Source organism: Pecten maximus, chromosome 13 (assembly GCF_902652985.1).
Source record: "Pecten maximus chromosome 13, xPecMax1.1, whole genome shotgun sequence".
Classification (NCBI taxonomy): domain Eukaryota; kingdom Metazoa; phylum Mollusca; class Bivalvia; order Pectinida; family Pectinidae; genus Pecten; species Pecten maximus.
The window spans coordinates 12,334,452-12,360,170 of NC_047027.1; the positions used below are offsets into that span (position 1 = coordinate 12,334,452).

The window sequence follows — 25,719 nt, forward strand, 5'->3', positions numbered from 1 at the left end:
ACGAGGGTCAGTACACACCAGCAGAGGTGCAGTTGTGCAGAAAAATTGCCACGTCTCGCATTCATGTATAGACAGTAAATGAACGAATTAAGAATTTTGAAATATTATCTCATAATCTACAGCAGTTTAGACATATAAGCACCAAAATTTTCCAAGTATGTTCAATTTTAGTCAATTTCCAAGATCCAATGATTGCAGAGATTGCCGACAACTACAGTCAGGACCAGTAATTGTTTATTTACTGAACATGTACAACAACAAAACAATCTGTTTACAATTCTTAATTATGAATTCCATTTTATCAAAAATTGTGATGTACATGACTGACCAAATATATACAATATTTGTGTACTACTATTGAGATTTTTTGTCATTTTGCTGATGGACATTTCATTCCTACATATTCTTGTAAACAAGATATCTAGTCATAATTGGCACAATATATATCATTTGATTAATATACTCTGTGTTTACTATTTATAACCCCAGTAGCACAAAGAGAGATAACAGGATAATCACTACATTGTGTACAAAAAATGCGTTGACAGTTTAGTGAGTCACTGGTGAGTCACTGGTGCTGCCCTGCAGGTAGGGCGTAAGAATTGTACCTGCTGCCCCCATTGCATGATCGTAAGAGGCGACTAAATTTGAGATCTTATCTTTTCTCTGTTTTCTTAACAACGTTCTTCTTCCTAATGTCTCCCTTGACACTGCCTCACTTTTGGCCTTTAGTTGAGCGTTCGCCCCTGTGAGGAAGGCTTTTGGTTCTGTCCCCTAGCCGAGACATACCAGAGTCTTTAAAAATGGTAGTTGCTACTCCTGCTTAGCGCTCGGCATATTTGGAGTGGGACGACTGGTTCGCCCGTTGTCAGTATAATGTGACTGGGTGGGGTGTGCTCCTGGGTGTCTTCGGCAGTATGCTTCAGTGAGGTAGAAACTATAAATCGGCAAAAGTTCCGGCCTATCACAAGGAGACTTAACACGAACATACCGCAGCCTCCCAAAACACACATACGTACTCACCACAGGCATGCATGTCGCACGCACGGGAGGCCGTCCTTAAATGACCTTAGCTGTTAATAGGACGTTCAACAAAATAAACCAAACCAGAGTCACTGGTGAGTCAAATTAACCACTTTAGAAAAATAAAAGTTTGGGGTCCAATTTCTGTCCTGGAGAATCCTGACAATGGCAATGTCCTTTGTTGTCCAAATAACAAAATCACAGGCAGACTTGTTCATGATATGTAGCTGTCCTTGAACCTGGTTATAGTACTTGTGGTTCTCTTTTTTCCCTAATGTGCTTGGTGTTCTGCAATAATTAGCATTGATAATAAAGAGCAGCTCAACATTTTTGAAATTAAATACATTTGAAAAACTAGAAGATTAAGCTATCTATATAAGCTAATCCTTGTCCATGTTTTCTCTGGCCTGATGCCAGACGTAGAAATACAATCAGAACATCCAAGTCTTATGTGTAAAGAGCCTGAGGAACTAATCCAGCTAATCAAGTTCCTTCAATTCCCCTCTCCCAATCATTTCCGTACACTTGTAATGATCATAGATACCCATTACAATATATCATCATATCAGTTTGAACCAACTTTGAACGAAATTGATCTAAGGACGTTTTGGTAACAACGCAATATGACAATAATTGGTCAGGACCATCTCAGGGTCATTTCAGAAGTTTGAAATATGTTTTTTTCAAAATGGTGGCCATCTTGGATTTTGGACCGACTGAAAAAATAATGATGGATGGGTATACATTTATACTTTATGTAGATCATTATCAATAAATATTCTTTTTTTACCTAAATAAAAATCTTTGATTGATCCAATGGCTTCTAAGATGGTCATATTCCTGGCACTGAATTTCTAAAATCTCAGGCTTTAACATCATGCCTTCAAGAATATCTGTCAGCTCTGCCACCTGATTACAGTAATTATGAGTTGCGGCACGGCGACTTATACCATCTGGGCTTGCTCCCAATACACTGCGTTCATGAAGCCACATTCCTGCAAACACATAATTTACAAATGAATAATGCTATTATTCATAATCATAAGTTGTATGCTTAGAAGAATTTACTATGTTTTGATATGATCACCAGTTCTTTGTTTTACATTCCTGTTTCCTCCACAACTGCATATCCGTAGGAACAGTATTTTCCCCTGGCAACAGCTTCACTACTGGTTCCCCACATTATCGCATCCTTTGCTGCTAGGTTATATGAAGCAAACATTTGCTTAAATAATGATGGTGGAAATCTTGAAAAGAAAATGTTAAGTGTTTCAAAAGAATGACACTCTATATTAGCAATATCAATTTAAAGAATGGAAACAATTATTTGACAGGTATATTACTATACTTGTACTGTGTGATGGTACATGTCACCAGTCTATGCAACTAAGATGTGTATTGAATTTGAAATCCACTTAATTTCAGAAGCAAATTACCTTTTCCTTCGAATAGCAGCAAGAACCAGGCCAAAATTTGATGCCGTCAAACGATTCTTTCGAACCAACGCCCATAAATGATTAGTCCTCTGTCCAGTGGTCAGTTTTGCAACCTGTAAAAAGTCAAAGTCAAATTAACATTCTATGGTTATTTTTCAAGTTTAAAAACCGTAAAAGATTTCCAAATTCACTAGAAACAGTAGCAGAAAATATTTTGTACAGAAGTTTTGTTGGCATTGATTTCACTTTACTAAGTCACTCGTATACATACACTGTATGTATTTCTTGACTATATATTTACCTCCTCTATCTGCTCCTTTGATACTGTAAGGTTTGTCCTCAGCCATTGCACTTTATCTGTTGCATTTGTGTAGGCCTCCACTAAAAAAGGTCTTCTACACAGGGAATGTCCAGTTTTGGTGTTGGTGGCTCATCAGACACTATCCAGTGTATAGCTAAAGTTATGTAGATAACCCAATTTATATTGATAATAAATTAGAAATAATATATTTCATATATATACTTTTGATACTGTCTACTCTCAGTGTTAATATATGGTTGTATTTTATTATATTATATATATAGTTTCATATAGTGCAATCTTATATTAAATTTAAACTGCTATATAACTAAAATGAAGTGAACTTGTATTTATGTATATATATATAAATATAGCATTTTGATACTGTGTGCTGTCATTTTCAACAATATGGTTAAATCTCATGATCATATATTCATATATTTCATGTAGTGCAATCTAATACAAACTGTTTATAAACTAGTACATTTATAGATAAATGTATAGCTAGTATAGATGTAATCAAACATAAACATCCAATGATGAAAGAAAACAAACAATTTAAAATGAAACAATGAGTATGATTTGTTTATAAACTGAAATATAAATGTAAAATTTTAAAAGCTAATAATCAATAAAAATAATGCAGCAACTCAAGAAATGAGTGTAAATCATGAATTCAACTGAATCACTGAAATCAACCTGAAAATCGACCAAGGTCATTCAGCCTTTCCCTCAAAAATGCAATGTCACTGTCATTTACGGGTCTTGATGTTGCCCTAAAACATAATGAAATTATTTGTTTGTAAATGTATACTTTATCAATATTGAGAAATCTATTAAGATAAATGGAGTTATTCTAAAGATATACCTGTAATTGGCTAGTTTTAGTGGTGGTGGAAATAATTCATCCATTGTGCACTTTTTGGATGCTGGATCCAAGATGCCTTGACATCTGTCTTGCTAACATTATTGTAGCTGAATGTGAAAAAATAAAATAATCAATTAACAATTGTGTTGGTTAATATTTATATAATTTTAAAAAAAGCTAACAATTGTGTTGGTTAATATTCATATAATTAAAAAAAAAGCTAAGGCACACAATCTGTCGTCAAGTTAATCTTAATTTTGATTTGTTGATTATTATTTGTTTATTTACCTAGACATTTACAAATCGTGCAATGAACTGTCTGGGGAAGGCAGCTACAGTCCATGATGCAAAAATATTCTCAATCTATTGAATTTCACTTGTTATTATCATTATTATTGTTATTTTTAATATTTCACACTCAATTTCACTTTAATCATATGTCATATATACTTAATTATTTCTGCCCTGCAGGTAGGGCGTAAGAATGGGAAATCGAAGTGAGTTGCCGTTCGTTTCCAGATGGCGCTGCATGTCGCGGTCCATCAGTCTCACTTCCGCGTCTGCTTAGAACATAAGAACTACAGTGTAAACACGAAGTGATCTTCTCTATAATATATTGTGTTAGCCAAACAAAATGCCTAGTAATTGTTGCTGTGTGCCTGAATGTCACGAAAGAGGTGGACATCTGTTTCCATCGGAAAAAATCAGGAGGGACAAATGGATCGTTGCTATTAAACGCTTGGACGAAACGACAAAGAAATTGTGGGAACCATCAAAATCGGCCGTTGTTTGCAAACGGCATTTCACTCCCGATGATTATGTGACAGAGACCATTCAAGGTAAATAATGACGTTAGTACTCTTAAATCAACCAAATATATATAAATTATCTTGGTAAAATATATACATAATGAAAATATTAAATGTTGACCGTCATCGTCTGGCATGCCCCATGTTGACTTGCCCCGAGTAACAGTAACTGAGTAAGCGGCGCAACGCCGTAAACACGTGTTATCATGTATAGATAGAGCGTGGTAATATTATGTTACTCCGTATCGACATCATGTTACGCAATGTTCATTTATCTGAAAGGATTTGTTTGGCACTAAATGACCCTAGTTGTCGATGGGCCGTAAAACATAAACAAACTGAAAGGAATTTTATACAGTGGTAAGGGCATAATAATACTTACGTACTGTACATAAACACATGGACAGCGTTTTATGATTTGATAGCCTTTACATATTTTTAGATACATATACCGAATATTTGCTTTTTATTTTATTAATTAATTGAAACCAGATTATTTGATATTGTAATAAACTTTAAAATTGCTTTATTTTTAGGACAAAAACCCTTGTCAGGAAGACTTAAAAGTACTGCAGTTCCCAGTATTTTTTCTTGGAAAAAGGGAGAGCCTCAAGCCGACAGTTCACAGGCAACAAGGACAGAAAAAAGAACATCATTGAAAAGGAAATTTGATGAACTTTGCCAAGAGGAGCTAGAGACGAGCTTTGCGGCGGATTGTCAGGTGGAAATTATTGTTACAGAAGATAACAATAATTTAACAGGAAATGATATTGACATTATTCCGTCTACGAAAGATTCTTCCACTCAGACTGACAAACAAGCAATGTTTTCGGTGGAGAAATTTGAAAAAGATAATGAGGCAATACATTATTACACTGGACTAGAAACATATGCAAAGTTCATGATGTCATTACATTCACTCGGACCTGCTGCATTCTGTTTAAATTATGTATTTTTTCAAGTTCAGGGCCTATCAGTTCCAAATCAGTATTTCATGACCCTTATGAAACTGCGACGATACACACCAAATTTTGAGCTCTCAAGATTTTTCGGTATTTCTGAAAATAGTGTAAGAAATATTGTGTTTACTTGGATTTTATTCATGTTTAAACAATGGAAAGAGATATCTATTTGGCCTGCACAATCTTTAGTGTACTACTTCTCTCCAAATGACTTCAAACAGAAATTTCCAACTACTCGGGCTGTATTGGATGGTACAGAATTTCCAATAAAAAAACCAAGTTCTCCCAGAGCACAACAAGCCACATTCTCGACATATAAGAACAGGAATACCATGAAATCTATGATTGGGTGTACACCTGGAGGGCTTATTAACTTTATTAGTCCAGCATACTGTGGATCTACTAGTGATAGACAGATTGTGGAAAGAAGTGACTTAAAAAATATGTGTAACCCTGGTGACAGTTTAATGGCTGATAAAGGATTCAATGTGCAGGATATCTTTGCACCAAGAGATGTAACTATAAATATCCCATCTTTTTTTAAGAAGAAAAATCGTATGTCCGGTAAAGCTGTTATACAAGACAGAAAAATTTCCAGCAAACGCGTGCATATAGAAAGAATTATTGGATTAGGCAAAACCTACAAAATACTTACACAACCTCTGACTGGTACAGAAGCTGCTCTATCTAGTGAAATAGTATACATATGCTATATGTTATGCAATTTCAGATCGCGCATTGTGTCATCAAATGCTTGACTTTTTGGTAGTGATTTATGATTTATATTACACTTAAATAATTTTGTGTGAATTCAAACTTGATATTATACATGTACATGTATTATTATATTTAATGCATTGATATAATTTGTACATGTATTACCTGGTAATAAGATAAGTTACGAAAATATATATCTAAAATACTGGGTAAACAAATGTTTAAAAAAACAACATACATTGTTGACATATCAAATAAACGTTTAATAATATGATACCGGTTTGAAACTATTATTGTTTACATATCCATTTACTCAAAGTCTGTCTCTGTTTCATCAGAATGGTACTGAACATGTATCATGATAGATTTTCACTCTGAATATGGCCTGTAGAAATTTTTCTCCAAGATAGCATTTTTGAAAAATGTTTCATAGAAGTCTGACAGTTCCTCTACCATCTGTCCGATAAAATTATCATCCCTTGGAACCTTGATAAATTTAATGTCATTTATGCTGGATTTATCTGCCAAGCACACTATTAGTGTACAAGTCTTAGCGCCTGTACACAGAAGTTGGCCTTGAATTTGGTAATGGTAGTTATGCTCCTCTTTAATAAAATACCTCCCAGTGTCATCCTGTTTCACAAAAGGGATATTCCCAGGAGTAATTTTTTCATTTCTCTTTTCGTACGGACACTTCACTTCTACCAATTCATTTTTGTCAATTACACCATCAGGGGACGCGGCCAGAAAAGGGTGTGACTTACAAATTACCAGACCACTTTGTTTGACTTCCTTTTTGGTTTCCTCCATAAATTTGTTTATTGCTACAGATTCATACCTGTTACCATGGTCTGTTGCATTTGTCCTAAACTGTTTAGCGACTGTCAGAGATTTTGCAAGTTTCACTTTGTCGGTCCTATCAGTACATTTACATATTCTGCCAAACATAGAAGATGTTAATCGTTTTGTTCTCTCCTCCCACCATGTGGGTTTTACACTCTGTCCTCGTGTGGATACTTCTATTCTATGTATTTCAGAATCATCGATTTGACTTATATTTTCTGACTTTAAATAATAATCTTCTGGTGTCAACTGCAGGTAGTCGTGGTCATGCGCGACTGCTAACATATTTGATGGTGTAAAGATTTGATAAATGGGCATCTCTGATGCACCTGGAAAATTCAACCAAGTATTTCTGAAATGATCAAGATATGAAGGACTTTGCCGATATTTTTCCGGTCTGGGATCAAAATCAACAAGTGTGAATTCATCAGCTCCGGGAAAGTGGACAGCATTGGCTTTCATTGGACTACCTTTAAATTTTTTACAATGATGGAATGTTTGTAACTGTTGGGTGCATGTTTCCTCAGTTTTGATGAATTTATTCTTGGCAAACATTATCGCACCATACATAGCTGTACCCACATGTTTACAATGGGCTTCGGGCCCCATGCCGACAGCGCACTCACACTGTGTCTCTAAGATTACCCCCCTGCTGTCAATCTTCACATCTACTGTATAGCTGACGCTCTTTTTCATCTCAGCACGACAGCTACATTTAATATATGTACAGGAATCGCCTTGTGACACCCGAAAATACATCAAGAAGTTTTCCTCGTACAGTTTGATGAACCGATTTTCAATTTTTTTCTCAAATTTTCCAAAGAAGTTTTGCACATTCTCTATTGTTGTTCCATTAAAAGCTGTATCTGAGTTGACGTCCGCATACAAATCATTAGAAGGTAGTTTCATAAAAAAATCTGGTTCCAGTCGTTCCGTCTTTCCGAAGTTGCTATTTCTATCATATGATTCCAACCTGCATAAAAATAATATTTGACTAGCGCATCAGAAAATACGACAGGCAATAAAAATAAGGCCGGGATAATTTTATAAATGTATGCCAGCAAAAATTAATTCCAAACTTCCTATTTTAGTATTTATAATTAGTTAATTATTACAACTAGTAACCAAAAAAATATTTAACAGTCTCTAAATAAGTAATTTTACGATCACATTTTCGTAGGTCGGCCGAAATAACAAAAAAAAATCTGTCAACTAGCCCAACGGAAACTGAAAGTGAGAACTTAAAATTTGTCGAAAGTTGCGACAGTCACATGTACGTTGATTCTGCAGTACAGATGAGATAATCTTATAACTAACTTGTACTTAAATCGAAGTCAAATTGAAAAATAATCATTGATTTCTCAAATAATCATCGATTTCTCATAGTTTGGTGGAACGTCACGTCGATAAAGTAAACGGCAAACAAAATGGCATGTCGGCAATAATCACAGCACGATCTTATTTGACCATCTTTTACGTACCTTTCTACTAATTCTTTTTTGCGTCCTGAAAGTTTGGCATTTCTTTTTTTAAGTTCGTTTTTCAGTTGTGTAATGTTCATCTGACCATAATTCGGTTTGTTCATGGTTCTAATACAAGCTTTTGATATTGTAAATCGTTTGACCGACAACAGTTATCACTGCAGCTAATGTAAACAAAGCTGCTGGATGGACCGGGAACAGTATCGCCGTCTAGCGGACCACAGGTGGCCGTAACTCACTTCGATCCCCCATTGTACCTGCTGTCCCCATTGCATGATCGTAAGAGGCGACTAAATTTGGGATCTTATCTTTTCTCTTCTTTCTTAACAACTTTCTTCTTCCTAATGTCTCCCTTGACAATGCCTCACTTTTGGCCATTAGTTGAGCGTTCGCCGCTGTGAGGAAGGCTTTGGGTTCTGTCCCCTGACCGAGACATACCAGAGTCTTTAAAAATGGTAGTTGCTGCTCCTTGCTTAGCGCTCAGCATATTGGGAGTGGGACGACTGGTTCGCCCGTTGTCAATATAATGTGACCGGGTGAGGTGTGCTGCTGGGTGTCTTCGGCAGTATGCTTCAGTGAGGTAGCACTATAAATCGGCAAAAGTTCCGGCCTATCACAAGGAGACTTAACACGAACATACCGCAGCCTCCAAAAACACACATACGCACTCGCCACACGCATGCATGTCGCACGCACGGGAGGCCGTCCTTAAATGACCTTAGCTGTTAATAGGACGTTAAACAAAATAAACCAAACCAAACCAAACTTAATTATTATGTCAGACATTTCATTAAATTTCACACATTATACATATATGCACCCACATACATGTATGTCATATATACGTGGTACATACATGATACATTGTACATGTTGAGTGTATTCACTTAACTTAATTATTACATATTAATATATGTTATTTTACTATCAATATCTTATATTCAAACAAAGTTCACTTTTTGATAATTTCCATACCCATATAATAAAAGCGAGGCTTTGTGATGACATTTATCCTGACCATTTACACAATCACAAATGCTGTTGCTGATGGTAAAATTATCAAAAAAATCAATATAGAGATACTTAATTAAATAAATAAGCTTAAATTAAATCTACTGGAAATATCACATCCAATTTTGGTACATCTTACAAGTGGCTTTGGCTTATAGAGCTCATCAGAACTTTGAACAAGATAGGTCTTACTGTACTGTACTCCGCCTAACGAGTAGGCTAGTCTTAACAGTTACCCAATATTCATCAAAGATGAATATTGGGTAACACTTTATTTAACGAGCTTTGGTTTGGTTTATTTTGTTTAACGTCCTATTAACAGCTAAGGTCATTTAAGGACGGCCTCCCGTGCGTGCGACATGTATACGTGTGGTGAGTGCGTATGTGTGTTTTGGGAGGCTGCGGATTTTAATAGGGATTTATTATTAACTATTTTATTTTCATCTTTGGGTAATGGGTAGATTAACTACATGTTTACGTTTACGTGGTAACTCCTATCTCTCATGCTGGCCTGTACTCTTCCTTGTACATGGCACTGCTCAGGATCGTATATAAATTTAAGAACGTAGTCAGATTTCACAGCCACCTCTGACTTCTGATGGAGCTTCTTAGTCCCGGACACAAAATTCATCCAATAAAGTATGGAAAGTGCCATTTTCAGGGAAGAATGGTATTTCCAATATGCCGTCGCCAAGGACGCTTCGGTTTGTTTATATCCAGTGGCGAAGGTCACGTCAAATCTCGCGAACTCTCGGACTTCCGCTTTCTCGCCCTATAGCACGTTCAAATAAGTAAGTTATCGTTCTTGCGTAAAAAGCCCGCATGGGGCGCACACTGCTTCCGGAGACTACCATCTCCAGGTACGCATTCCAAAAGATGCCGCCGAATCAGATGATCAGTAATGAGAGATTGAGTATTTGAGCGATGAAATCCTGGAAACTTTTAAGATACCTGAGCTTAAACTATATTTGCGTAAACATGGACAATATACTACCGGTTTGGTTTGGTTTATTTTGTTTAACGTCCTAACATCGTTAACAGCTAAGGTCATTTAAGGACGGCCTCCCGTGCGTGCGACATGTATGCGTGTGATGAGTGCGTATGTGTGTTTTGGGAGGCTGCGGTATGTTTGTGTTATGTCTCCTTGTGATAGACCGGATCTTTTGCCGATTTAGAGTGCTACCTCACTGAAGCATACCGCCGAAGACGCGCAGCAGCACACCCCACCCGGTCACATTATACTGACAACGGAAAAAGGTGGATTTGCTCGAACGTGCAAAAGGAATATCTATATTAAAAGTGAAACCCGTAGCATGTTTACAACAAGATAACAACTATGAATGCTTACGGAGAAAGGAACAGCTAGCTTGTGACGCCTGTTGGTGAAGTAATCCCAGATCATACATCGTTCAATGGGTGGTCCAACGATCTCAGCTCAATTCCAGACTTTGCAGAGAACGACATATATAATTATTTGGTACTGGCGAGGAAAGCAAAAAGACAGCTAAAGAGCAAAGAGTTTTATAACGACCGCCATGTTCACGATGTGATGGTACATCCAATAAGCGATACATGCACACACTGCCTTGTAAAATGTTCATAAAGCAGATATGATTTTACACCAAAGCAAATATAGATGAACTTTTGGAGAAAATGGCTGAAACCCTTCAGGGTGTTCTCTTTTTTTTAAAAGTTAATTCATGACTTCATTACTTCAATATTTCTTAATGAAGAAGAAAATAGCTGATTTCAGGTGAATAACTGAGCAGAATCATGTCTGAATAAGAATTAAGTAATTCCAGTATAATAAACATTTCTATAATAGAAACATTTTACAAGTAAATATATATTACATTAAAAAAATTGGTAGGCTATAGGTCAAGTGATATCTGCCTTTGAATAAATATTTCATATCAATTACCAATTCCGAAACTTGCTAATGTCAGCTGTTTAAAAATATATTTCTGCTTTACAGAGTTGGAGAAGCATGTAACCACATAAGTGCATTGCTGTACGCTTGGACTGCCCTGCAGATAGGGCGTAAGAATTGTACCTGCTGCCCCCATTGCATGATCGTAAGAGGCGACTAAATTTGGGATCTTATCTTTTCTCTTTCTTAGCAACTTTCTTCTTCCTAACGTCTCCCTCGACACTGCCTCACTTTTGGCCTTTAGTTGAGCGTTCGCCCCTGTGAGGAAGGCTTTGGGTTCTGTCCCCTGACCGAGACATACCAGAGTCTTTAAAAGTGGTAGTTGCTGCTTCTGCTTAGCGCTCAGCATACAAGGAGTGGGACACTGGTTCGCCCGTTGTCAGTATAATGTGACCGGGTGGGGTGTGCTGCAGGGTGTCTTCGGCAGTATGCTTCAGTGAGGTAGCACTTTAAATCGGCAAAAGTTCCGGCCTATCGCAAGGAGACTTAACACGAACATACTGCAGCCTCCCAAAACACACATACGCACTCAAGACACGCATGCATGTCGCACGCACGGGAGGCCGTCCTTAAATGACCTTAGCTGTTAATAGGACGTTAAACAAATTAAACCAAACTGTTTTAACATGCTAACATGCTGTTTTAACATGTTGATATGGTGTTTTAGCATGCTAATTTGCTGTTTTTAACATGCTAACATGTTGTTTTAACATGCTGATTTGATATTTTAGCATGCTAACATGCTGTTTTAACATGTTGATATGGTGTTTTTAACATGTTAATATGCTGTTTTAAAGTCATGATTTTGTCATTTTTGTTATGTTTTTGTCATTATTTGTCATTTTTTGTCATTTTTTTGTCATTATTTTGTCATGATTACAGCTTAATGGTATGCACATGTTGGTCCTGACTGGCCCCAGGGGCTGATGGGTGACTGTTAAGGCCTATGGGCCTCTGGTTTATACATACATGAGTTTACCTTATTGAATTTCTTAATAGTTTTATTACTAAAATTAGTGATATAACCAAATTCATTCACATTTATACCTCCAAATGTAATTATTGAGTTATTACAATGTGCCTCTCAAAATTCAAAGTCTTAACTATTAATTTCTAGGTGATTTCATCGTCTGCATTTGTTGTATTACATTTTACATGTGATTGGGGACAGTTATTCATATAATTGTCTTATTATTAGAGAAGGGTTTTTGAATCGACATCTCTATTTTGAAGACAGGTCTGATGAATGTTTTTTTCAGAACTACTACAAAAGAAAAGAAAATGAAAACAAATATATTATACTTCCTTGAGAATGTACAGTGGATTCAGGAGAGTACAATGGCTCAGGAGTGTACAATGGTTCAGGATACAACCATTCAGAAGGGTACAATGATTCAGGAGGATACAACGGTTCAGAAGGGTACAATGGTCCAGGAGGATACAACGGTTCAGGAGGGTACAATGGTTCAGAAGGAAAAAAACATTCAGGAGGGTACAATTGTTCAGAAGGATGAACCGTTCAAGAGGGTACAATGGTTCAGGAGGATTCCATGGTTCAGGAAGATACAACCATTCAGGAGAGTACAGTTGTGCTTGAGGGTACAACGATTCAGAAGGGTACAATGGTTCAGGAGAGGACTGTTTACAATAGTTCAGGAAGGGACCATGTTTCAGGAGGGTACCACGGTTCAAGAGGTTTCCATAGTTCAGGAGGGTAGAATGGTTCAAGAGTTTACAATTGTTCAGGACGGTACAATGATTCAAGAGGTTACAATGGTTCAGGAGGGTACAATGGCTCAGGATGGAACTATCGTTCAGGAGGGTACAGCCGTTCAAGAGAGTACAGCGTTTCAGGAGGGTACAACTGTTCAGGACACTACAGTGTGTACAACAGTTCAGGAGAGTAGAGCGTTTCAGGAGGGTGCAACTGTTCATGAAGTTATAAAGATTCAGGAGGTTCAAGATACTCATCTGGAATGGTCAAATTATGATAATTTTTCAGACAAAGATATGTCCCAAGTACTATCTTCTATTAAGATGATAGTGACCGTGATAGATATTGCACCGATGAATATCCTGTTCTCAACCAAAGATCTGTAAGTATAATGAGCTGACGGAAGAAGCATCAGGAAAAGGAAATGGAAAATTCTCCAATAGCATTAGTGTTATTGAAGATGATGTAGGAGTAAAGTAAGTGATTAATCCAGATGAAGACAGTGATGGAAGCTCAAGTGAAGATGAAGACAGCATATTTAGGGATTCAGAAAAGAAAAGTCCTAAGATGTTTATTAGAAAAGTGCAGAAGTCCGCAACTACCAAAACTGGGAAGAAAAAAATCAGTGATCGAGTCTTCAATAGTTACCAGTTTTGTGGTGTGTACTTTATTATAAAGGTTTCCAATTTTTCACAACACATTGAAAGGCATAATGATAAACACAATCCAGTGAAGCAATCCAACAAATTCTTCAGGAAAAAGATGAAAAGCAGAGAAACTTGCTCAAGAAACTGTTACGGGCAAAGTTCAATTTAACATGGAGACAATTAAATCAGGGAAGCGAGAAATACTCTTGAAACGACGGCCTGCTGTTGGATTTAACCTCAAGAACTTTCTACCATGTCTTCGTTGTCATTTATGGATAGCAAAGAAACTACTGCATAAACATAAAAAAAAAAATGTTCGTCAAAAAATGCTGAAGAATGGAATCTTGGAAAGGTTGCTGTCCAGACAAGGTCCGACATACTTGCAAATATAATTCCTACCATTGCCAGCAAGGCCCTCAAAAATGAGGTATTTCAAAAGAATGAATCTGGATGAAGTTTGGAAAATAGCCGGAAATGACCCACTAATTGTCTAACTCGGAAACCAGTGGACTGAAGAAAAGTAGGAAATAGCCTCAAAAGAGGGGCATTCACATCACAGATTATGTGTTTGTTCGGAAGAATGCTTTTACAATTAAGGACAATAAAACATTTAAGTGAGGATTGTACCATGTGAACTATCTTAAACCAAAGTACTATATGCACTTTAGGCCATATCTGGCCCCGATAAAACATGATTTGTTTACCGTTGTTGCCAGTCTTGTTTTTGAAAATAAACTAATATAAGATGACTAAAAGTTTATTGCATTGTGTTTTTTCACTGACTTGAAGTCATTTCAAATGACAATAAACATGTTTTCACAACAACTTCCCCATTTTCGGGATTGTATACAAATATTGCACCTTCAATTCCATAACTAAATATGACCGCACAATATCACCGCAATGAAAAACCAGGAATACATTCCAAATGCCATAAAATGCATATGGTTAAAATATTTTGTTGGTGATATGCTGCGTTCTATCTTAAAATAATATAAAAAAATCGGCAAAATATATATTTCGTTTCTGGCTTTGCGAACGATCTAGAGGCGCGTTCGATATCGATTTGTTTATTTTACGTCATTGATCGATTCCACATGCGGTGCTGCTGTTGAAGATACATTCCCAGTCATATGAAATATTGGAATATGAGACATGACCGATATGTAAGTACAAACTTGATTGTAGTGATGCAGAATTGAGATATTTAAGAGTTGTTTTCGGCCAAGATTACCAAGTCATTCGGCCAGCTGTCAGCTGTCACTCGACGCTGTCAAACTCTAATGTTAGCTGTCATTGCAGCGGTATGAATAATCTGACCTGTGCTGGATGTGTTGAGCACTCATTTAACCTAGTAGAAATACAGTATCTAGTAAATTAGAGTTTTATTACTGTTGAAATCTAAAGAATTACACACGGAGTTGTGATCGTAGGGTCCGAGAGCTTGTGTATGTAAACAACCGGGTCACCAGTCGTCTGCCCGATACCGCGATAGTAAGCAAAGAGTAAATCTAACACAATTAAGTAGTCAGTGTCTACAGAGAATAGCTGAAATACAAAGATGCCTTCAAAATAAACAGCAACCATCCATTTGTTAATAAATGTAAACTAAATCACGTATGCCGTTGATAATCAGTGTTTAGGCTACAGTACCGTAGGCCTAGATATTTATGCAAATGTCCACTATGACACTGCCCTGCAGGTAGGGCGTAAGAATTGTACCTGCTGCCCCCATTGCATGATCGTAAGAGGCGACTAAATTTGGGATCTTATCTTTTCTCTTCTTTCTTAACAACTTGTCTCCCTTGATAATGCCTCACTTTGGCCTTTTGTTGAGCGTTCGCCCCTGTGAGGAAGGCTTTGGGTTCTGTTCCCTAGCCGAGACATACCAGAGTCTTTAACAATGGTAGTTGCTACTCCTGCTTAGCGCTCAGCATATTTGGAGTGGGACGACTGGTTCGCCCGTTGTCAGTATAATGTGACCGGGAGGGGTGTGCTGCTGGGTATCTTCGGCAGTATGCTTTAGTGAGGTAGCACTATAAATCGGCAAAAGTTCCGGCCTATCACAAGGAGACTTAACACGAACATACCACAGCCTACCAAAACACACATACGCACTCACCACACGCATGGATGTTGCTCGCACGGGAGGCCGTCCTTAAATGACCTTAGCTGTAAAAAGGACGTTAAACAAAATAAACCAAACCAAACCAAGCACTATGGCATACGCAGCGGTGGCTGGGTGTCTTCGGCAGTATGCTCCAGTGAGGTAGCACTATAAATCGGCAAAAGTTCCGGCCTATCACAAGGAGACTTAACACGAACATACCGCAGCCTCCCAAAACACACATACGCACTCACCACACGCATGCATTTCGCACGCACGGGAGGCCGTCCTTAAATGACCTTAGCTGTTAATAGGACGTAAAACTAAATAAACCAAACCAAACCAAACCAAACCAAATCCATGCGTGGCTATGGTGTAAAAGGTCTCCGGATCAAATCCTGCCCATAGATTCTAATAAATTTTTTTTAAACTTAATTCCAATATTTTGAAAATTTTTGCGTGTAGCTTATCATTTATTTTTTGTTTGTTTTGAAAATACATTAGAAAATAAAACTTCAATACTGTGTGACAATTAAGGAGATTTGCAAATCGCTTTAATTTTATAAGGTCTTCAGTAACAAATGTTTCGTTTCAAAAACAGTTGGTTATACGTTGGACAAGACACCATCAAACTACTTTTTAAAACATTACCTTCATTGTGTGATATCTTATCTTTAAGTTAAATACAAATGTTTTGATATAATTCAATTTTTAGCAAAATATTTTGATAGAAATATAGCAATAACTATTTCAATAGAAATAATTTAAAGTTATACATTTTAGCTCTGATTTCCCCTTTCAGTGTTCACTATGGCGAGGTCATACAGTTGTACAGTGTGCAATAGAAGGGTAAAACCAGGTGATAGACGACCTATAACAACTAAAGCACTCAAACATAAAGAGAGCACAATTATTGCCAGGAACATTACGCCAGAGGATAGACTATGTATCACATGTAGAATACAATTAAGCAAATCCCCAGTCTCAGTACCCGTCGTTCCCGCCCAGCCCACGGGACAGATAGAAAAATCATTTTTCAGCCCGCAGAATATCCAATTAAAAGTCTTATCAACACCAAGACACAAAACACGTTGTGTTATCTGCAAAAAAACAAAGAAGTTGGTATGTGTTGGCCAGCCTGCTGTGCCCCAGGCATTCTTAGCAAAGGGTGTTTACATATATAAGAAAAGTCGGTGTTGTAGGGAACATCTGAAACGGACATATTTTACAACTGAGGCCTTGTCAACATTGTCATCCACAAGAAACTGATTTTTTTTCAAGGTCGGATATTGTTGAATATTTACATTTGCCTGGCAATGCCACTAAATAAACTAACAAAAACAAAGTGTTGTCTATGAGAGTATAACTGACACCCAAAGCATGCCATGATTCCAGTGCGTAAGAATACATGTACAATGTTAACAAAGATGGCGGCCAATGTGAATCGAACACTGAACTCCTGAGTGACCAAACACAAGAAATTTGAAACAACTAAACTAAATGGTATAATATCGACAAAACACATCAAATAAAGAAAAAGAAACACTGCAACACAAACAAATAAAAAACAATTTAATAATAAAGCAAACCAATGAAAATAAATCTTTCATTCGTACTTTTAAACTGGAAGAAAATTATCGTCTGCTTCGGTTACCATTAAGTAAACAGTAGCGACTAAAGTGGCTGAAATTCCAAAATTCACAATTGACATGCCAGACTTCCTAAATGACGAATTTTCGTCAAGTGGAGATGAAGACCTTGCGGATTTAATTGAACAGTGGATAGTTGAAGCCAGTTCTACAAATTCAACAGAGTTTGAGTTGTTAAAAGAACCTGCCATTGCTAACCTGCCCCCACCAGAAACGCCTTGTCAGTCAAGAGTCGCCACAGAGGAAACACTTTAAGAGTGTGGACGCCAAAGAAATTGAAACATTATTTCAATCCAGGGAAGCCCCGGCAACAAAGAAAAATACCCAGCGGGGTTTTAAAATATTTCAAGGTAAAATATCATTAATTCTCAATGCGTTACTATTCCAGTCTACTCTTGATGATTGTGTCAAGCTATGTAAACTTCCCGTTTAAATAAAATACAGGAAATCGATCAAAACAAATTATTGTTGCATTAATTCAGGCAAGCAAAAACTGTTTTAATCGTTACACCACCGACATGACATTGCAGACTAAACAGTAGCATTTTTTTCCATTTAGACTGGTGTAAAGAAAAGCCAGGGGAGGAAGTAAACTTTAAAATTATACCTGCTGAAACCCTCTCGGAGAAGCTTCATACTTTTACTGTGAAGTTAAACCGAAACAAGAAGACGAGAAAGATGCCGTTAATCACAGAAACACCCTGATCAGCATCAGGGCGGCCATAAACCGTCACATTTCAAACTGTCACAGGAACATGGACATCGTTAGGGACAAAGAGTTCAAGATGGCTAATGGGGTGTTAGATGGCCTTTTAAAGGAACGCATGAGAACAGGACAGTCCAAACCTATAAACATAAACAAATAATAGAACAATGTGACCTGCAAAAAATATCCACTTACCTTAAAAGCGCGACTATTTTCCCACTTTTCCTCCACGAATGCGTGTGGTATCACCTGTCAATCAATTTTGTAACCCGTGGTATGGAATTCCATCACCAATTAAGAATAGATTCATTCAAATTTCACAATGACGAATCCGGCGAATATGCTACCATCATCCATCAAACCCAACAGAAAAATCATCAGGGTGGTTTAAACTCCTCAGAAACAAGCACTGGGAAACGAATGTACGCGACAGGTACAAACGACTGTCCTGTCAAATGTTAAAACTGTTGATAGAGAAAACCGACAAAAGTGCCAAAATGTTAAAACTGTTGATAGAGAAAACCGACAAAAGTGCCAAAATGTTAAAACTGTTGATAGAGAAAACCGACAAAAGTGCCACAAGTTTGTTCAATCAGTACAATAGAGAGGCACTAACCGATCCGCTCCATTCTCAGACTTGGTACACGTGTACGGCCACACTAAAATACGCCATAGGGAATTATACGCCATAGGTACGCCATAGGGTTTTTTCGCACGCCATAGCAAAATGTAAACGTTATATTCATAAAATAACTTGTTTTTTTCGTTGATATACCCATTTAACAGATTCTGATGAAGTGTCATTGAAAAAAAATGTGTACTTTGTAAGAAAATCGATCTTGTTTGCGCAGCCAGGTGAGAGCACTTTACACTAAAATACGCCATACGTGTATATTCACGCCATAGAACAATCCAAGTGTTATTTCTGCAAAATCAATGTTTTTTCATCGTTGTATATGTATTTTGTAAGAAAAACGATGATTTTGTCCATCACGATTTCCGAGTCATTCCCAAGGGAAGTACCTCTTACACTTACAAAATGAACAACACAAGATTTGACTAACTATGAAACACTGGCCTATTTATTTATGAAAACACAAATCATAATGTAATATATACAACATTTGTAAAACACTCTGTATTTAGTAATACAAATAACATAAACAAATATAAATTGTGATATAATCATATATTATTAGAAATGACCAGCTGCAATTAAGGGGCATCTAAACAGCAAATCCAGCCAAAACAGTGATATTTTACAAGGCTATACATCCCTACTAGGGTGCAATTTAATAGAAGTAACTTGATAAAATTTTGATATGTATCAAGTCAAACTGTGGGCCTTGCTGTTGACATTTAATTTGTTCAATAGTTCGTAAATTTCAACAAAATATGAGAAAAAATGCATGTTTCAGGGGGACATAATTAACTCATTTGTATCGCATTTATTGTGCAAAACAGTCATGTCGTTTTGCACACAAGGGTCTAAAGCACAAAATAGGACCATTGGTTTGACTAGATTGGACTTGATGATATGTATTAACACTGATTTTATTTAGACCTTGAAATGCAAATGGCGGTTGTGAATAATATCACAAAATTATGGCATATAAGAAGGTATTTCAAACGTCAAAAATGCTCATATTAGATACTATAGAGAAATCTAGACATGGCAGGAAGACCGTTTTTAGGAAAAAATGTTCATCCGTTGAGTTTGGGGTAAAAGATATATATTTCTGAAAAAGGCCCAAAACTCACCAGTTTGACAATTTGTCTTAAAAAGGTCATTCTTACTATAATCAGATGTCTTAAAAGTATGATATAGGAGCTTTTTTAATGGCTGAAATGCCTCCCTTTATGCCATATTTGTGTAATATCATCCACAGCCGCCATTTGCATTTCAAGGTCAAAACAAAATGTGTGTTTATACATACATAAAGTCAAATCCGGTTAAAGAAATGCTCCTACCCTGTGCCTTAGACACTTGTGAGCATGACAGCTGGGCTATTTTTCCGGTTTGGTTATTTTTGTGACTTAGAATTATTCCATGCTACAACTTACCACAAAGTAACTCTATAGAAGAAATTGTTAGCATCTACAACAAATTATTTGTGATTTTAAGACATTACATGTCCAAATACACATTTTGGTATATTACATGACTATTTTTGTGCAAATTTTAAGATATTTATTCGTGTTTGAAATTCAACATTTTTCTGCTATATAGATGACCCTTAAATACTGAAAACTTATTTATTTTTTGTAGTAAAATAAAAATATTAATTTTTCAAATTCATGTTACTTTCAAATCTACAAATGATATATTTATAGAAATCATTATTGTACACATAGAATTATGACGCATGTGTATTTTCATTTTCAAAAAGATTAATATTGAAACATATGACACACATTATAACAATATACATAATATATCAAAACAGCTTCTATTTCAAAATGAATTACATCAATTTAATACAACCTTTTTATTTATTTTACAATCTTATACATTTTCAAATCTATCGAATAGTGACACACTTAAAGTATATAGGTTTTATAACATTGTCTCTATTTCCACTAGCAGCAATGTTCCCATCATCAATGCGGTACAGTTTCATCCCAGCTCGTAGGTACTTGGGTACTTTGGTTTATTTAGTTTAACGTCCTTTTAACATCTAAGGTCATTTAAGGACGGCCTCCCGTGCGTGCGACATGCATGTGTGTGGCGAGTGCGTATGTGTGTTTTGGGAGGCTGCGGTATGTTCGTGTAAAGTCTCCTTGTGATAGGCCGGAATTTTTGCCGATTTAAAGTGCTACCTCACTGAAGCATACTGCCGAAGACACCCAGCAGCACACCCCACCCGGTCACATTATACTGACAACGGGCAAACCAGTCGTCCCACTCCAAATATGCTGAGCGCTAAGCAGGAGTAGCAACTACCATTTTTAAAGACTCTGGTATGTCTCGGCTAGGGGACAGAACCCAAAGCCTTCCTCACAGGGGCGAACGCTCAACTAAAGGCCAAAAGTGAGGCAGTGTCAAGGGAGACGTTAGGAAGAAGAGAAAAGATAAGATCCCAAATTTAGTCGCCTCTTACGATCATGCAATGGGGGCAGCAGGTACAATCTTACGCCCTACCTGCAGAGCACGGGTACATCTAAGGTGATAATTACATCGGATCACACGCACGGGAGGCCGTCCTTAAATTACCTTAGCTGTTAATAGGACGTTAAACAAAATAAACCAAACCAAACCAAACCAAACATCGGATCCTTTCTTCACAGACGTATTGTTCTTGGCAAAGTGGATATAATGACGTCTCATCTTCTGTAGTCCTTCTTTCTCAATGAGTGGTAAAGATTTTCTGGTTGTTCCATGGGTGCAGTACTTAACAGATGAGGGGCTGGTGATTGGTGATCCCAGTAGATGTAGCTTGACAGGTCTGCTGTGGCCAGATGCTGCACGTATGAAGTTGTGGCATGGCGAGAGGAAAAGCCGCTGTTTGTCAGTGGGTACGTTGATGATGTTGTCTAATGTGCATCTGTTGATGTTGAAGATCTCTAAGATGTGGTTCACTGAAGCATAAGCTGCATCATCTAAGGTAGTGTACCATTGCTCTGGAGAGAGATTCCATATTGATGATACCAGTATAACTTTATCAATGACTGATGGAAAGTTCCAACATCCTCCTTCATTTTATATGTTAGGATGAATTTATCCAATCCAGTGTAGGGGGTGTGGCTGAGCTTTGAGCTCAAATTTCATTGGCTATTATAAACCTCATTGTTAATGGTTCAAGATATTCAAGATAATCACAACAAATAAAACAGCTCAGTATAATTACCAAACACTTCTTAGTATAATTACCAAATACTTCTCAGTATATAATTACCAAACACTTCTTAGTGTAATTACCAAAGGTAATTAAATGAGCATGTCCACTTTACCTAGGGTAGCAGCTTGGGGTAATTTATTCTTACATGCTTGGTAAACAAAGGTGAACAGATTTAACAAGTGAAATTGTGCTATAATTAATTATTAATGAGAAATTAAATTTAAATCACTGCCTCCGCTAGGGATCGAACCGGGGACCTCTGGCTTACTAGTCTTACGCTCAACCGATCGAGCTAAAGAGAAGATCTCTCTAGCCGAGCGGTATATTGCGGCTAGTATTTACCAGGGTTACATACTCCCCCTCCAGGAAATAACTCGTCCTCGGGTTTCCAGGGGTAACAGCGATGCTTTCGCAAGCAGCGATGATTATCATTCCCCGCCAATGTAACAGAGCGCAGGAATTATATACATTTAAATCACTGCCTCCGCTAGGGATCGAACCCGGGACCTCTGGCTTACTAGTCTTACGCTCAACCGATCGAGCTAAAGAGACGATCTCTCTAGCCGAGCGGTATATTGCGGCTAGTATTTACCAGGGTTACATACTCCCCCTCCAGGAAAGAACTCGTCCTCGAGTTTCCAGGGGTAACAGCGATGCTTTCGCAAGCAGCGATGAGTATCATTCCCGAGCCCCACGTTGGGCGCCAACTGTAGCGTAGGTTCAATCAAACACGGACACAGTCAGTAGTGCATGACTATATTTATTCTGGTCGATGACCAGAAAACCTATTAAATAAATAGACATTTAAGTAGACATATGATCATTCACACATTATTCACTCCATAGTATAAATAGACATAAATGGACATACAATGATGTGATATAACAAATGATTATGATTAAAATTACTATATTTCACATAATATAAAATACTTAACAGGAACATCCAGAGTAAGGTATAGTAGTGAATGGATCTACCTTCGACGGTTCCGTCTGTCACCGTCGAGGGAATAGGTGAGAGTGAGGTAGGGAGACGGCGGTGAATGGTATTTGGACGGTTGGTCCGTGCCGCACGTGCACATACATACATACTTACATTCCTAACTGCCGATACGCGCGTTATTTTGAATATAATTATGAACACCTGGCTACATACTTCCCCACTTTGTTAAATGTCTCCTGGCATTTCTCGAACATTTATTACCCAATATATAGATATACTTATAAAGGGTTATCATTAGAGACTATTGCTATAGAAATAATAGTGTTCTTAGAATTGATGTTTATGTCACCGGAGTGTGGAAATACTACCAGAGACACAGAGGTTGTTCGTTTGATGGTTTAATCAGGTCCTGAAACCAGGCTTCTATATGGCGACAAATTCAGCTCGGTCAATCTCTCGATGACCGATGCGAGTGCTTTGCGCTGCTGGAGTGCTTTGGGCTGCTGGACCGCTTGCGCCGACGTCCAGCAATGGAATCATAGCTATAGGTAGAGAGATAGAAAGTTACGTAGACAGGTGTGGGAACGCAACGAGCGTGCAAAGCAAGTGCAGGTGTTAATTGCTGAGTTGCAATCTAATTAAAATCTAGATGGTCATTATCACTACGTTACATGAACATACATCGTTCATGTAACGTAGTGAGAATGACCATCTAGATTTTAATTAGATTGGCTGAGTTGCGTTCATGCTGATGTCCATGTCACGTAGGACTGGTCCGGCTACTTTGTACACATACCTTACATTCCACAGGACAGGTACTTTGACAGGATAATATAAACAACATGTCACGTACACAGGGACTTGACGCACACATACACAATGCATACTTATGTATACATGGACAGGTATACAACGTACAATACGTATACTATGTTATATATATATGAATATGTATATAACACCTAGGTTACATTTACATGAGTGAACATACAATCAAAAAGACTCATAAACACCAAACAACTTGAACAAAGCACAGGAATATACATGGACCATCTTTGCAGAAGGACCAATAACCATGCTCAATTAAACAGTTACCTACCCTTTGACAGAAATGTTTTTTTTACTGATAAAGGGTCATGTCTTGATGAGCAGATACATTATAACTAGGTTTATATCCACTCTGAATGAGATAAAGATCCAACAATGAAAATCATATTACCACATTTGCATGTGATAGTGTAAAATCACGACTACAATTGAACAATGACAAACCACTGCTGACGGTTTGGGAGCCCCATACCTGACAACAGGGTAGGTCTTATCAATACAAATAATGGAAGGATGATGAATAAAATGAAACATATAAATTGAACTTGGATCACCAAATGATCTTTAAAACATGAGAAACTCGAGCGGAACCCTCACAGCAGTTGGGGAGCCCCCTACCAGCTGGTACGGATATTCCAACGAGTAAAAATAATCAATGTTCGTTAAAATAATGAATTAAGATATGAAAAATAAAAATCTAGGATCTGTAGATCATACGAAAATCTCACCAGACTCAGTATTGGCAACTTGCAACGAGACAACCGGATAACCCGAACGTTCTGGTGGTTTAGAGGGTCGAGTTGACCTTCTTAATCCGGGTTGAACTTCTGCACTTGTATTGTTGATACCATCATCTAGTACACCTACATTCTCTGCTATAGAGACAGGATCTATTCCCAGTTCCTGTTCATACACAGGCTCATATACTGTGGATACAGAGCTTTGTGTCTCTGGTTCGGGTGTACCTGGCTCAACAATTGATACAGGTGCTTGAACAGTATTCTCATGGGGCTCATGGTTTCTCAACTGTCTAGTAGAACGCCTTGTAACAACAGGAAGGAGCATGGAATCTGATGCTGAATCAGACTCTTCATCTGAGGAAGTTGGTTCTGAATCTATATGATCAGAAGGAATTGACTTTCTGGTTTGTTTGACCTTGCGGTTATCATCCCTAGGGGAACATCCACAGGAATGGAGTTAAAAGGGAGCAACAGGTTCCTATGAAGGGTTCGGTTATGTCCCTTCCTGGATTCAAGTGCAACCTTATAAACAGGAATGTCACTATTTGGAATACTAATCACCAAGTAGGGCTCCTGTTCCCACCTATCAGCCAATTTGTTTTTTCCTTTCAGACCAGTTTTCCTTACCAAAACCCGGTCACCAACCTCTAGACTTCGACTCCCGAACTGACCTGTCATACCGGTCTTTGTTCTGAGCAGCCCTCTTGGAGGCAGTGCGAAACTCCATACGGCCCCGTAGTTTACCTACATAGGATGCCGGATCTACTGCTTCCTGTTGATCAGGTTTAGTTCCAAGGAATGCGTCTACTGACAACCTAGGATGCCACCCAAACATCAAATAATGAGTTGGGTATCCAGTGGCATCACTCTTTGTTGCATTGTAGGCTTGGACGAGTGGTGCTATGTAAGATGTCCAGTCAGGTTTCTTGTGTTCTTCAAGGGTTGCTAACATCCCAAGGAGTGTTCTATTAAACCTTTCTGCTGAGCCATTTGCCTGTGGGTGATATGGAGTGGTCCTGGTCTTCCGAACTCCAGCGATCTTACAGAGTTCTTTTATAACTTCGCTCTCAAAGTTACGACCCTGATCACTATGAAGTTGCTCAGGAAAGCTATAATAGGCTATAAACTTTTCATATAAAGCCTTAGCTGTGGTATGTGCTGTCTG

The 25,719-nt window shown here is 37.7% G+C and overlaps 1 protein-coding gene and 1 pseudogene across 1 annotated transcript; one reads left to right on the forward strand and one right to left on the reverse strand.

Annotated features, from left to right (window-relative positions):
- Positions 1 to 1,112: 1,112 nt before the first annotated feature.
- LOC117340438 lies at positions 1,113 to 3,672 on the reverse strand (annotated as a pseudogene).
- Positions 3,673 to 4,174: 502 nt separating this feature from the next.
- On the forward strand, positions 4,175 to 6,260 carry LOC117341516. The gene is made up of 2 exons (XM_033903386.1): positions 4,175 to 4,467; positions 4,974 to 6,260. The coding sequence occupies exons 1-2, from the start codon at positions 4,263 to 4,265 to the stop codon at positions 6,155 to 6,157; spliced, it is 1,389 nt and encodes a 462-aa protein (XP_033759277.1). The 5' UTR covers positions 4,175 to 4,262; the 3' UTR covers positions 6,158 to 6,260.
- Positions 6,261 to 25,719: the final 19,459 nt, after the last annotated feature.

Excerpts from the sequence above, each read along its gene's own strand:
- LOC117341516 (XM_033903386.1), top strand. The coding sequence starts at position 4,263 with ATGCCTAGTAATTGTTGCTGTGTGCCTGAATGTCACGAAAGAGGTGGA. Across the intron at positions 4,468-4,973 it reads TGTGACAGAGACCATTCAAG|GACAAAAACCCTTGTCAGGA; the intron begins GTAAATAATGAC and ends CTTTATTTTTAG.